This window comes from Pleurodeles waltl, chromosome 6 (assembly GCF_031143425.1).
Source record: "Pleurodeles waltl isolate 20211129_DDA chromosome 6, aPleWal1.hap1.20221129, whole genome shotgun sequence".
Lineage (NCBI taxonomy): Eukaryota > Metazoa > Chordata > Amphibia > Caudata > Salamandridae > Pleurodeles > Pleurodeles waltl.
In genome coordinates, this window is record NC_090445.1 from 1,584,467,746 (window position 1) to 1,584,483,926 (window position 16,181).

The following is a 16,181-nucleotide window of genomic DNA, read 5'->3' on the forward strand; positions in this document are numbered from 1 at the left end:
GGACCTCCTAGACACGTACTTCCACCTCCCAATACACCCAAAACACCAGAGTCCTCTGCTTCAAAGTAGCTGGTACCCACTTGCAATTTAAGGTGCTTCCATTTGGACTGAAATCTGCCCCAAGGATTTTTACCAAGACGCTAGCCCCAGTCGCGACTCTTCTCAGACTACAAGGAATCCAAGTCTTTCCATACTTGGACGATTGGCTCATAAAAGCTCCTTCACATCAGCAAGCAGCAACAGCTACGTCCATCTGCCTTTCATTGTTCACCAAATTCAGCCTCACTGTCAAAAATCTCGTGTGCAACCCACGAAACACTTAACTTTCTTGGGAGCTGTCCTAGAAACTGTGAAAGACAAAGCATTACCCTCTCAGGACAGACAAAGAAAGATTCAACAACTAGTTCACAAACTGTCCACAAAAATGTCTGCCTCTATTCAGAACTACAAATCATTCTTAGGCGTGATCTCCTGCATCCCTCTTGTTCCAAATTGCCAACTACAGATGCGTCCAGTGCAAGAAGAACTGGACAAACAATGTCTCCAGGTGCCAGGGGTCCTTTGAGGATCGCATTCAAGTAACTTCAACAATAAAGGTAACTGTGTCTTGGTGGACACAAGCTTCAAATCTGTCATATCTTCAACAAATTCTCAACTATGTCATGACAATAGATGCCTCCCTAGAAGGTTCGGGTGCCCATCTACAGGACTTACAGATAAGCTGCATGTGGAGTCCAGGCGAAACAAAACTTCACATGAGCTAACTGGAGCTCAAAGCTAACTTAAGTAGTTTCTCCCCGGGATAGCACAGTCATCGGTGCTCATATGCACAGACAATACCACTGGTATGTTTTATCTCAACAAATAGGGGGAACACGCTCATCAGCGCTACCTCGTCGAACGCAGGACATTTGGAACTGGGCTCTTCAACATCAAATCTTGCTCACAGCGGAACATATACCAGGGGTGATCAACCTCCTCGCAGACTCACTAAGCAGGACCAGCACTCCTTACCATGAGTGGGAGCTAGACCAACAAGTTCTGGACAGGCTCTTCCACCAATGGGACAAGCCAAACTTGGACCTATTCGCCACAAAGAAGGACAAGAAATGCTCATTATTTGCAAGTTGGCATCACCAGGAATGATCCCAGGGTAATGCATTTTCAATGAGATGTTCAGGCATCTATGCTTACGCTTTTCCCCCAATCCCATTAATCCCAAAGGTGCTCAACAAAATAAAGAGGGAGCTTTGCAGATTTCTCCACATAGTCCCCAAGTAGCCCAGACAGTTCTGTTTCACGGAGCTCCTGCTCCTCTTGGACCAACCCCGTGTCCGACTCAAGCCGACACCAGAATTATTGACCTTGAACCAGGGCCAGATCTGTTATCCAGACCAGACATCACTACACTATCGGCCTGGTTTCTGAATTATATCAGAATGTAGAGAATTTTTTGCCGAAGCAATAGCAGACACAACCAAAAAAACGTATAAACTCAAGTGGAAGTGCTTCTGCCTCTGGTGTGTTGAATTGAATGGTCACCCTATCACATCACCACTGGAGCAAATCCTCCCATTTCTTCTCCCATCTTGCGAAATCGGCCAACTTATTCTTCCACTGCAACTGGAGGCAATTTCCAAGTTTCTACACTCTAGTGATGCACTGTCTTCATGGGCTAGTTGCAGGGTAAAACAATTTCTCAAAGGCCTATTCTGGACTTTTCCTCCTGTTCGAAAACCTCCGCCACTGGCACCTGAATATAGAGTTGAAACAGCTAATGAAACCGCCATTTGAGCCCATCCACAGGTCACAATTGAAATACCTAACTTGGAAAACAGCACTTTTTCTGACTCTAGCATCTGCCAAAAGTGTAAGTGACACCAGGCCTTTACCATCAAAGAACCTTTTCTTCAATTCACTTCAGATAGTGTCACAGTTTGAACCATTTCTAGATTTATTCCTAAGGTGCCGTCAGACTTCCACCTGAATGAACATGTGGTTCTACAAACACTTTTCCCAAATCCTCAGACAGTTGCAGAATAATCTTTGCATCTCTAGCAGTCAAATGCTGCATAAGGTTTTACTTATAGATGACCCTTTTGCTCCGTAAAGCAGACTAATTGTTTCTGGCATACGGTGGTATCAGAGAAGGTCTTCCAGTAACTAAACAGACCATCACTAGATGGATCGCGTCAACTATACTATTTTGTTATACACAAGCAGGAAAGCCATTACAAGTCAAAGTCAAGGCCCATTCAACCAGAGCTGTGTCCACATCTGTAACTCTTTTTGCTGGAGTGCATCTCCAGCATATCTGCAGAGGAGCAACATGGTTCAAGAGGCACACATTTACGAAACAGTATTGCCTTGATGACTCATAAAACTGATGCGGCTATGGGACAGGCAATCTGTTTCAATAAGGTGAGCCTCTTTACTTTTTTCCCCACCATGGTAATATACCATGTAAACATGGTATGATTATACCTTCTCTTCCTTTATTGCTTGTTATTCTTATTCAAGCCTGTGAATCTATGAAAGATCTAATACTGGAGATGAAAATTAGTTACTTACCTGCAACTGTGGTTCTCCAGTATTTGTATCTTTCATAGATTCACATGCAACCCACCCTCTTCCCCTTGGAGGCTGCCCTCAGGCACAGATTTTTTATTCATTCTTGTGCTCGAAAATCTGAGGGAATCAGCCTCTCTTGGGAGTGTTCTAGAGGGTGCAGTCACCTGATTTGCTAAAGTATGTGCTTTGGTCCTTTTATAAAAAGGACATTGATAGGCTATAAAACTTATGGTTCAGTGCCAGTCTATCTAATATAGTGATACACATTGCTTTATTATTGTACTGTGGGACTCCCACTTCAACGACTGGCGATGATTTAGGCATGTGAATCGATGAAAGATACCAAAACTAGAGAACCACAGTTACAAGTAAGTTATTTTTTCCTCCTGTTTTGTCCCCCAGACAAAAGGAACACCTTTCTTAGTGAATTGTGTTGTAGGAGCAATAATGGTAGAGAAGGAGCAAATGAATTGCCTGTAGAAGTTGGCAAATCATAGGAGACATTCATTTTCTTCTTTATTTTTAGGTACAGGCCACTGGAGACGTGTCTTAACCTTGACTTCATATATTATTATACCTTCTTCTGAGATGGTAAAACCTAGTAAAGGTGACTCTTGGTACTTCGAAAATACATTTTTTGATTTTGGTATACAATGGTGTTGACTATCTTCTGAGCACTTCAGTAACACATTTTGATGTTCCACCAGGGTATTCGAAAAAGCCAAGGTGTTGTCAGGATAAACTTCAACAAATATTTACAAACTCTCTTGGACTACCTCAATAATAGGATATTGGAAAGCAGCTGGAGCATTACATAGTCCAAAGTTCATTGCTAATTATTGATAGTGACCAAGGGCCAGATGTATCAAAATCTCATTTTGCATTCCCTAAATAACGAATTTTAAGAAATTACTATTTAGGGAAAAATGATATGTAACAAAGTAGGTATTCCTACTGAATCGTAATCGCTATTAGGGACTGCAACTCCATTTATTCCTATGGGCCTTCACAATGATTTTGTATTTCCTAATTTTTGATTTCCGGTTAGAAATGCAAAACCAAGGGTGCGTAGGAGCCTAAGGCCACTTTTGATGCACCCCTAAAATAAATTTGTGTACATGTAAAGCACACACATGCCCTAGGGGCATGTGGGCGCTACATGGCACTTCAAAAAATGCATTTTTAATGCATTGTTTAAAGAATTGCACATAGTTACCACCAACTTGGAGTAGGTGGTAATAGCATTTTCTTAATGCCCATTTCGCATTTTGTATTTGGAGTTGCAATTCAACGGAATAGCAAAAAAATTTGATTCCCTACAATTGCACTGCCTGTGCCTCATACATCTAGGAAGGCTATTTTGCATTTGCAACAGTCAAATGTACTGATTTGCACAGTTTGCAAATGCAAAATGGGTTGATACACCTGGCCTCAAATGTGGTATTAAATGCTGTTTTCCATTCATCCCATTCTTTAAATCACACTAGCTTACACGCTCCTCTTAGATACATTTTGTTGAAAATGTTGTCTTAACCTACACTGATCTAATAAGACCAAAATAAGGAGTAATTGATATCTGTTCTTACATGCTACAGTATTCAATTCCCTGTAGTTCTCACTAGGTCTTGGTTCTCTATTTTGTTTTGGGACAAAAAAATAGAAGTTCAAGCAGGAGAATCTGAATGTCTAATAAATGCATTTGGGAGTGATATTAGGGAACCCATCTTGGTCCTGAAGAGGAGTCTCTTTGTGGGTAAATGCCGGAACATAAATATTGGCTGTAGAATCTATGGAAATTGTTGGGCATTGATAAACTGACAATACTTTTGGACCTCAAAGACAAGGAATTTTAGGAGGTGTGAGCCATATCATTTTCTGTCCGCCGAATTTTGTGAACTAGCACATTATCTATGCCTGAAGCTACTGTACATGCTGGTTTAATTGACTGAGAGTCTCTGGCAAATTAAATTGCCAGGTTAAGAGGGGTTCATGGAGATTATTCTCTTAAACAGACGACAGGCACTGGATTCTAACTGTGCAAAGGAGGAAATAACTAAGTATATGGAGTGTGTTTTTCTTTTCACTCTCCTCAGTGTGAATGATGGGAAGGGAGGGGTGGTAGGCTTAGGACATTTTACTATTTCTATTTTATCTGCTAACTGACCTTCAGGTTGTAGGCTGGCATATTTGCCTTTTGTTTTGTATTGAAAAATGTAGCTGATCTGTAATAACTTGCAGTAGTGACTGAAACTGCTGACCAACCCACTGTCTCCACAATTAGCCAACTTCTGCACTGATTTGGAAGTGCAAAATGGTGGGGTAACAATAGAAACAAGGGAAAAACAAGGAAAAAGGTTTTTTTGGTACTTAGTCCATTAGTCCCCTTTCACTAATCCATGTAGTGTTCACTTTGCTGTCTTAGCTTCAGCAAATTGACTAAAAGTGGGAGTTACAAAATGGTAGGGAGGATCTAAGAGCGCCCCAATTCACAACTACAGCATCATTTTCAGTCATACCACAAGGTGGGAACACCCATAAAACTTTCAAGTGAAATGAGCTGAATATATTAAGAATAAGAGGTACCACAAGTGAGTAATTCTTCCTATGTTATCCCCCGTGCACAAAATAAAATTAAAATGTGTTTTAAAATGTCCATTGCAACAATGTTTGTGGAAATGTTATATCAATTGCAAATATATTACTTTGATTTTTTTTTCAAAAGTGTGACGTACATTGCCTGAAAAAATGAAAGTACCTACTGATCTGAGAGGGAATGGTCATTCTAGAGTGTTGGTGAAAGTAAATTACGAGATGCTTAGTCAGAATATGTAGGACATAAAGAGCTATAGGTCTAATTATTTTTACAAGCTACACTTATTTCTTATGTACTTCTGTCCCTTATTGTTCTTTTATCTTTATTGTGTAGAAATATTTTCAAAGTACCTACCTAGCTGCAAAGGACTGTACATGTTGGAGTGTAGGGTAGGTATACAGCTGTGGTGAAGAAACTGATATGAACTGCACGAGGGATAGTTTTCTAGCTGGGCATATTATCCAGGGGCTTACACGTGGTTGACGTTGCATTAGTATGATGGCCTTTAGTTCCTCACTGAAGTGTAGAAGTGTATAAGTGACGGAGCTTGCCAGGTCTGGGTGGGAAGGAAGTTTCAATTCATTGGAACATTACAGGAGAAGGTTTGGTGTCCAATTTTCTTTCCTGTATTTGTGTTTATCAAGTCTTATGAGGTTGCTGCTGTAAATTGTTAAATCTCCCAAAGGAGATCTTGATCTTGCCTCATGGATATGATGGGTTGCTCAGCTTTGCAGATGATGTGACAGTCATAAGAATTCATAGTACTTTTGGAAGAAGACAATGAAAATTGCAATGGCGTATGTTTGGCATAGGGATTTCTAATTACTTTTACTTAACTCTGTTTATTGTTTCTCCTTGTGGTTGTAAATAAAAAGACTGTGCCTAGTATGAGTTTTGAATCTTGTCATTTCAAGGCACACCATAAAGAATGAAAGAATGACCTGATCATGACTACCACTGGCTTCTATGAACCCAACAATTTACATTATCCAACCCTCTCCCTAGCCAAGTGTTTTCACTAAAGTGGCTGACAAGGAAAGGAAAATGTCTTTATAAGCGTCTACTAGTGTTACTTATTTATCTTCTGCTGAAATTGGGTGTTGCATAAATTGCCTTGATCTCAAAATTTATTATGTGGATTATCTGCTTCTCTACTTTATTTGCCAAGAGGATGTTAAGTCATCCTAATTTTGTTCCTTGCAGGCATCCTTGTTGCAGGCAGAATTGGAATCCCAGTGGCAGGCAAAGTGTGAGCGCATGCTGGCCTCGGCCAAGGAGCAGCATGTACGCCAGTACCAGGATGCTTGTGAGCAGCGAGATGCACTGCAGCAGAGGCTTACTCAGCTAGAAGAAAAGGTATGTAGAGTAGTTGGTTTTGAAATTTACAGCAAGTCAAAACTCCTGCCAATCTCAAAAGCTCCATATGTTAATTTTTTATAGTTTGTTTAAGTTTTTGTTGATGCCACATCAAAGCTCCTTAAAACCTCAGGGAAAGAGAGATAAGGGGTTCTGGATACAAACATGGAGACTTGCAGAAGACAAAAGAAGAATGGCTAGGGAATGAAGAAAGGATGTAAAGCATAGAGGAGAATATATATATGTTCAATGGCATGTGTAGCTGCAGATACACATGCTATGCATAGTCCTGCCATCTAGTGTTGGGCTCGGAGTGTTACAAGTTGTTTTTCTTCAAAGAAGTGTTTTCGTGTCACGGGATCGAGTGACTCCTCCTTTTCGGCTCCATTGCGCATGGGCATCGACTCCATGTTGGATTGTTTTCTTTCCGCCATCGGGTTCGGATGTGTTTCCTTTCGCTCCAGTAGTAGTCCAATGTGTTGTCCAGAGTGTTGTCTGCCCTGCTGAAACACATGCGGAGCTACATCGTTTTCCCTCCGGTGGAGGATTTGCCTACAGTGAAAGGTGATTTCTATGCCCTGGGACATATCCCCAACATCATAGGTGCCATTGATGGGACATGTGGCTTTGGTCCCCCCTCACAGGAGTGAACAGGTGTACAGAAACCGGAAGAGTTATCATTCGATGAATGTACAGATGGTGTGTTTGGCAGACCAGTACATTTCCCATGTGAATGCCAAGTTCCCTGGCTCAGTGCATGACGCCTACATCCTGCGGAATAGCAGCATCCCTTATGTGATGGGGCAACTCCAGAGGCACCGTGTGTGGCTATTAGGTGAGCACCTGGAAGCAAGACGGTGGGAATGGATGTCTTGGGATAACCCTACAGGTTAGTGTGTGTCTAATAGTTGTCCCTCGCCATTTGCAGGTGACTCTGGTTACCCCAACCTGTCATGGCTACTGACCCCAGTGAGGAATCCCAGGACAAGGGCAGTGGAACGCTACAATGAGGCCCATGGGCGAACTAGGAGGGTGATCGAGCGGACCTTCGGCCTCCTGAAGGCCAGGTTCAGGTGCCTCCATATGACAGGTGGATCCCTATTCTACTCACCAAAGAAGGTGTGCCAGATCATCGTGGCCTGCTGTGTGCTTCACAACTTGGCTTTGTGACAACAGGTGCCTTTTCTGCAGGAGAATGGTCCAGATGGCGGTGTTGTTGCAGCTGTGGAGCCTGTGGACAGTGAAGACGAGGAAGCAGAAGAAGAAGACCTGGACAAAAGTTCTAAAACTCTCTAATTCGTCAGTGTTGTTTCGATCGCGTATCATTGACACTTCAGTACCGTCGGATCCAACTTCTTTACTCTCCCTTCGGGGAACCCGTGCACAACTCGGGCCTGGTCGGGCCGACCGCTTGGAAGCCTCATGGACCATCCCAGACCATCGAGAGGATACTTGTGAGGCATGCAGATCCTTCCGTTCGAAGAAGACTCTACGAGACAGAAGAGCATGAAGGTTGGAAATGGCGTTGAAAAGCACTGAACGTCTCGACATAGAGGAAGAGGAGATCATGACCACTGCAGTCTCCGTCTAAGGGTCCGATTCCGAACAGGAGTCCGAGGAGGACAGACCGGTCACTGCAGGACAGCAGCCTGCCCCTGTCCAATCCAAGCCCAAACATAAGGCCTCGGGAACGCCACTACCAGAAGGCCATGGCTCGATCCGCAAAAAGATCTCCGGTGACCAAGCAACAAATTCGGCACCGAGAAAGGCCATGCCACCGAAGCCTTCGGACTCGAGCCGAAGCACTGGCTCCGAAACAGGCAAACACCGACCCTTCGAGTCGAAGCCTCGAAAATCGCTTTCGGAGCCAAGGCCAATATCCACTCCCGGCCTTTCGATCCTGAGAAAACCAGCTTCGGAGCTGAAAAGACCCAGTTACACAGAGGAGCATGGACTTTCGAAACAACTTAAAGAAAGCCATACATTTTCGGAGGAACTCACACAGATGGAGGACACTGATGAAAAGCAGGCCAGGATTCACATTCATAAAGACACTGGCAAGATCATAACTGCACCTCCTCTGAAGCCTAAGAGGAAGCTGGCCTTTCAAGAACAATTGGACACTAACCAGCCACCGGCTAAAGTGCCAAGACCTAAGCAAAGGTCTCCACCTCCACAATTTTCACCTCCTCAGTCTCCTCCTCATTCTCCTCACCTGCTTGTTTCTCCACCTGCTACTCCTACACCTGCACAGTCTCCTGTACATTCTGTAGGTTCACAACAGGACAATGTGGATCCGTGGGATCTCTATGATCCAGATCCCATTCCGGATAACAGCCCAGACTGCTATCCTTCCAAACCATCACCACCGGAAGATAGCACTGGATACACTCAAGTTTTGGCTAGAGCAGCATCATACCACAATGTCACCATGCACACCAAGCCCTTTGAGGATGATTTTCTTTTTAATACATCATCCTCCACACACACTACCTACCAAGCCCTTCCCATGCTTCCAGGCGTGTTAAAGCACGCACATCAAATATTTCAAGAGCCTGTCAAAGCCAGGATCATCACTCCCAGAGTGGAGAAAAAATATAAACCACCTCCCTCTGGCCCAGCAGTCATTACTCAACAACTGCCTCCTGATTCTGTAGTTGTAAGTGCAGCTAGGAAAAGGGCCAACTCTCAGTCATCTGGTGATGCACCACCACCGGACAAGGAAAGCAGGAAATTCGATGCTGCTGGCAAAAGAGTAGCATTGCAAGCAGCCAATCATTGGAGGACAGCCAACTCCCAAGCGCTATTGGCTAGGTATGATAGGGCCCACTGGGACGAGATGAAAGATATCATCCAGCATCTCCCCAAAGACCAATAAAAAAGGGCACAGCAAATAGTCGAGGAAGGGCGGGCTATTACTAACAACCAAATTAGATCAGCCCTAGATTCAGCAGACACAGCAGCTAGGACAATCAATACTGCTGTTACTATTCGGAGACACGCATGGCTTCGGTCGACAGGGTTTAAGCCTGAAATTCAGCAGACTGTCCTTATTATGCCATTCAATGAAAAACAGCTTTTTGGCCCTGAAGTTAATACGGCCATTGAAAAGATGAAAAAGGACTCAGACACCGCTAAAGCCATGGGTGTCCTGTATACCACACAATACAGAGGTTCACTTCGAAAACCTCAATACAGGGGTGGTTTTAGAGCACAAACACCTGATGCATCCACTTCACAAACCAAATCATCTTACCAGCCTCAATACCAACGAGGTGGGTTTCGAGGAAATTATAAAGGCCAATTACCCAGAGGTAGGGGAAAATATCAGTCAACAAAACAAGCCTCACAGCCAAAACAGTGACTCTCTCCATCTCTTCCCAAATCACACCTCACCTGTGGAAGGAAGACTGCAGACGTTCCACAACAATTGGATACCCATTACAACAGACAACTGGGTATTGTCTATAATCCACAGTGATTATTGCATAGAATTCGCACAAATTCCCCCAGACATACCTCCAAAACCACACAAACTCTCCTCCCAACACATCTCCATGTTGCAAGAAGAAGTACAATCACTATTTCTCAAACAAGCCATAGAGCTTGTACCTTAAAATCAGATAGGAACAGGGGTTTACTCCCTGTACTTCCTTATTCCCCAAAAAGATGGAACCTTAAGACCAATATTAGATCTCAGAACTCTCAATCTTTACATCCTATCAGAACACTTTCACATGGTAACACTACAAGATGTAGTCCCACTGCTACAACAGCAAGATTTCATGGCAACATTAGGCCTCAGGGATGCGTATTTTCACATACCCATCCATCCAGCGCACAGAAAATATCTCAGGTTTGTAATACAGGGAAACTTTACCAGTTCAAAGTGTTACCCTTCAGGATAACAACATCTCCCAGAGTATTTACAAAATGTCTGGCGGTAGTTGCGGCCTACCTAAGAAGGCAACACATTCATGTCTTTCCATATCTGGACGATTGGCTAATAAAATCCAACAGTCATACACAGTGTCAAAACCTTACACATTAAGTAATACAAACCCTACACACTCTAGGGTTCTCTATAAACTACCAAAAATCCCACCTGCAACCTGCACAAATTCAACAGTATTTAGGAGCCACACTAAATACGCAAACAGCACTTGCAAGCCCAAGTCAACAAAGAATGCAAGCATTCCACAATGTATTAGCACAAATTCACTCAAACCAACAGTACACAGTCAAATTTGTAATGAAACTGTTGGGCATGATGGCATCATGCATCGCCTTTGTCCCAAATGCAAGAATAAACATGCGGCCTTTACAACAGTGCCTTGCAAAACAATGGTCGCAGGCACACGGTCAACTTCAAGATCTAGTGTTGATAGACCGCCAAACACGCATATCACTTCAGTGGTGGAATTCCACAAATCTAAACAAAGGGCAGCCATTTCAAGACCCTGTGCCTCAGACAATACTTACAACAGATGCATCAATGATAGGGTTGGGAGCACACCTCAACAATCACAACATTCAAGGACAATGGGACACCAAACACAAACAACTTCACATAAATCACCTAGAATTGCTAGCCGTATTCCTAGCACTGAGAGCCTTTCATCCTCTTCTCATTCACAAACACATTCTTATCAAGACAGACAGCATAACTACAATGTATTACCTAAACAAACAAGGAGGGACCCACTCATCGCAACTGCCCCTTCTAGCACAAATGATTTGGCATTGGGCAATACACAACAACATTCACCTGGTAGCACAATACATTCCAGGGATACACAACCAATTGGCAGATGCTTTAAGCCGAGATCATCAACAAACACACGAGTGAGAAATTCATCCCCAAGTGCTTCAGATATACTTTCATCACTGGGGAACATCAGACATAGACCTATTCGCCACCAGTGAAAACGCAAAATGCCGAAACTTCGCATCCAGGTTCCCCCACCCTCTATCTATGGATCAACTAACTGGTCAGGGATATTTGCTTATGCTTTTCCTCCTCTCCCGCTCATTCCATTTCTAGTCAACAAACTGCGTCAAAACAAACTCAAACTCATACTTATAGCACCAACATGGGCACGTCAATCCTGGTACACGACACTGTTAGATCTGTCAGGGGTACCACACATCAAACTCCTCAACAGACCAGATCTGTTAACGCAAAACAAGCAACTGATCAGGCATCCAGATCCCAAAATACTCAATTTAGCGATCTGGCTCCTGAAGTCTTAGAGTTTGGATATCTACATCTCCAACAGAATGTATGGAAGTAATTAAACAAGCAAGAAAACCCACTACCAGGCAGTGTTATGCGAACAAATGGAAAAGGTTTGTGTTTTACTGTCAATCTAAGCAGATTGCCCCTCTTTCAGCGTCAGTACAAGACATTGTAGGTTACTTGCTTCATCTGCAAAAAGCTAATTTAGCCTTCTCGTCCATCAAAATACATCTCACTGCTATTTCAGCGTATTTGCAAAATATACAACACACCTCTCTATTTAGGGTCCCTGTTATCGAAGCCTTTATGGAAGGACTTAAACGCATCATACCACTAAGAGCACCCCCAGTGCCTTTGTGGAATCTAAATATTGTACTCACACGACTCATGGGTCCACCATTTGAACCTATGCATTCATGTCAGATTGGATACCTAACATGGAAAGTTGCATTCCTAGTTGCAATCACTTCATTAAGAAGAGTTAGTGAAATCCAAGCTTTCACTATTCAAGAACCGTTCATACAAGTACACAAACATAAAGTGGTACTTCGAGCAAACCCAAAATTTCTACCAAAGGTGATATCACCATTTCATATCAATCAAACAGTGGAACTCCCAGTCTTCTTCCCACAGCCAGACTCTGTAGCAGAAAGAGCGCTGCATACATTGGACATTATAAGAGCTATAATGTATTACATTGATAGAACTAAATCATTTAGGAAAAACAAACCGTTATTTGTGGCATTCCAGAAACCACATACTGGTAACCCTATCTCAAAGCAAGGACTAGCTAGATGGATAGTAAAATGCATCCAAACATGTTACCTAAAAGCTAAAATGCAGCTATTAGTAACACCAAAAGCACATTCCACCAGGAAAAAAGGGGCAACAATGGCTTTTTTAGGAAATATACCAGTGACAGAAATCTGTAAAGCAGCCACTTGGCAACACCCCATACATTTACCAAGCATTACTGTGTAGATGTGTTAGCAACACAACAGGCCACAGTAGGACAGGCTGTACTAAGAACACTATTTCAAACAACTTAAACTCCTACAGGCTGACCACCGCTTATGGGAGGTAAAACTGCTTTGTAATCTATGCATAGCATGTGTATCTGCAGCTACTCATGCCATTGAACGGAAAATGTCACTTACCCAGTGTACATCTGTTCGTGGCATGTTCCGCTGTAGATTCACATGCGCCCTCCCGCCTCCCCGGGAGCCTGTAGCCGTTTAAGTTAAAACATTCATTTGTACATATGTGTTCGGTGGCATGTGTAGCTGCAGATACACATCTCTTTTCTTTATACTCTATCACTCCTACCTTACCCTCTGCAGGAAAACAATCAAACATGGAGTCGATGCCCATGCGCAGTGGAGCCGAAGAGGAGGAGTCACTCGATCCCGGCAAACTCTCACCCCAAAATAATGAAGGCCAAGGGGATGCCACCACCAACAGGCCATGGCTTAACCCGAAAACATGGTGACCAAACATCGGCACCGAAAAAGGCCTCCCAGCAGCCGAAGACATCCGACTCCGGTCGAGATACCGGCTCCGACCAAACTCAACACCGAGAGTTCGGCACCGACTCCGAACAAACTCGACACCGAGAATTCGGCACCCCGAAAGTCAAAAAGGTTTCCTCAGAGCCGAAAAAGACTGTCAAAGACTTTGGTGCCGAAACATGCGGCCTCGGAGCCGAAACCAGGCTCCTATACAGAAGAACAAAGCCTTTCAACTCAAATACAAGGTCACAGATTTGAACAAGAACTGGGCATGGGGGAGCCAGACCATACCCAGAGGAGGTTGCATATACAAAAAGAAACGGGGAGAATCCGAACTCTACCTCCAATAAAGATGAAGTGCAAGCTCGCATTCCAAGAAACGGAAATGCAGCCAAAAACTAAAGTGGCTAAAGAAAAGACACCACCACAATTCTCGCCACAGCAATCGCCATCACATTCGCCACATCTGTCCCCGGTAGCAACACCCCCAATGATGCAGTCACCGACACACACGGGGACGACCCGGATGCATGGGATTTGCATGATGCACCGGTCTCAGATAATAGTCCTGATTGCTACCCGGCAAGGCCGTCACCACCTGAGGACAGCACTGCGTACATGCAGGTGGTATCAAGGGCAGCTACATTTCATAATGTAGCAATGCATGCAGAGCCCATAGAAGACGACTTTTTGTTCAACACCCGGTCATCTACTCACAGCCAATGCCAAAGCTTGCCGATGCTGCCAGGCATGTTAAAACACGCCAAGCATGTGTTTCAAGACCCAGTAAAAGGCCTAGGGTGGAGAAGAAATATAAACCTCCCCCTACTGACCCTGTATATATCCCACAACAATTAGCTCCTGATTCGGTGGTAGTGGGAGCAGCCCAGAAAAGGGCAAACTCCCAAACATCAGGAGACGCACCACCGCCCGACAAGGAAAGTCGGAAATTCAATGCAGCAGGCAAGAGAGTGGCAGCACAGGCAGCCAATCAATGGCGGATTGCCAATTCACAAGCTCTACTGGCACGATACGACAGGGCACATTGGGATGAAATGCAACATTTCATTCAACATCTTCCCAAAGAGTTCCACAAACGTGCCCAACAGGTTGTTGAGGAGGGCCAAGCTATCTCGAACAACCAAATACGGTCGGCTATGGACTCAGCAGACACGCCGGCAAGGGCAGTGAACCCGGCAGTGACCATTCGTAGACACGCATGGTTACGAACCTCCGGATTTAAGCCAGAAATCCAGCAGGTTGTGCTGAATATGCCTTTCAACGAACAACAACTGTTTGGGCCGGAGGTGGATACGGCAATAGACAAACTGAAAAAACACGGACACGGCCAAAGCCATGGGCGCGCTCTACTCCCCACACAACAGAGGCACTTTTAGGAAGCCGCACTTTAGAGGGGGGTTTCGTGCCCAAACCACAGAACCTTCCACCTCGCAAGTCAGACCTACATATCAGGGCCAATACCAAAGAGGAGGTTTTCGGGGACAATATAGAGGTGGACAGTTCCCTAAAGTAAGAGGGAAATTCCAGAGCCCAAAAACCCCACAAACCAAACAGTGACTTCAATGTCACCAACCCCCACCACACAACACCAGTGGGGGGGAGACTTACCACATATTACCACAACTGGGAACACATAACAACAGACGCATGGGTCCTAACCATTATCCGACATGGTTATTGCATAGAATTCCTACAATACCCACCAGATGTGCCTCCAAGAGCACACAATATGTCCAAACAACACTTAGACCTGTTACAACTAGAAGTCCAAGCATTGTTACAAAAATAAGCAATAGAACTAGTACCCAACCACCAACAAGGAACAGGTGTCTACTCCCTGTATTTTCTGATTCCAAAAAAGGACAAAACACTGAGACCCATATTAGACCTCAGAACACTGAATCTTTACATCAAATCAGATCACTTTCACATGGTGACACTTCAAGACGTGATTCCCTTGCTCAAAAAACAAGACTACATGTCAACATTAGATCTCAAGGACGCGTATTTCCACATACCCATACATCCTTCACACAGGAAATACTTAAGGTTTGTAATCCAAGGCGTGCATTACCAATTCAAAGTATTACCATTCGGCATAACAACAGCCCCAAGGGTATTCACAAAATGCCTTGCAGTAGTAGCTGCTCACATCAGAAGACAGCATATGCACGTATTCCCTTACATAGACGACTGGTTAATAAAAATCAGCACTCAGCAACAGTGTCTTCTACACACACAATATGTCATATAAACACTCCACAAACTAGGGTTCTCCATAAACTACCAGAAATCACATCTACAACCGTGCCAAATACAACAATACTTAGGAGCAACAATCAACACACAAAAGGGGATTGCCACTCCAAGTCCACAAAGGGTACAAGCCTTCCAAAATGTAGTTTTAAACATGTACCCAAACCAACACTATCAAGTGAGGCTTGTAATGAAACTCCTAGGAATGATGTCGTCATGCATAGCCATTGTCCCAAACGCCAGACTACACATGCGGCCCTTACAACAGTGCCTAGCAACACAATGGACACAAGCACAGGGTCAACTTCAAGATCTAGTGTTGTTAGACCGCCAGACACACTTCTCGCTTCAATGGTGGAATCCTATAAATTTAAACCAAGGGCGGCCATTCCAAGACCAAGTGCCACAATACGTGATCACAACAGATGCTTCCATGATGGGGTGGGGAGCACACCTCAACCAGCACAGTATACAGGGACAATGGGACGTTCACCAAAAACAACTGCACATAAATCAGTTAGAACTGTTAGCAGTGTTTCTAGCATTGAAAGCATTTCAACCACTGATAGCCCACAAACACATTCTTGTCAAAACAGACAACATGACAACAATGTATTACCTAAACAGACAAGGAGGG

General features: G+C 43.9%; 1 protein-coding gene across 2 annotated transcripts in view; it reads left to right on the forward strand.

Moving 5' to 3' along the window:
• The window catches only part of FKBP15 (FKBP prolyl isomerase family member 15), a 353,417-nt gene that overhangs the window by 256,412 nt on the left and 80,824 nt on the right, over nucleotides 1-16,181 (forward strand). For both annotated transcript variants that reach the window (XM_069241370.1, XM_069241371.1), the window contains exon 23: nucleotides 6,368-6,520. In XM_069241370.1, coding sequence (XP_069097471.1) covers nucleotides 6,368-6,520 — 153 coding nt within the window. The remainder of the gene's footprint in view (nucleotides 1-6,367; nucleotides 6,521-16,181) is intronic.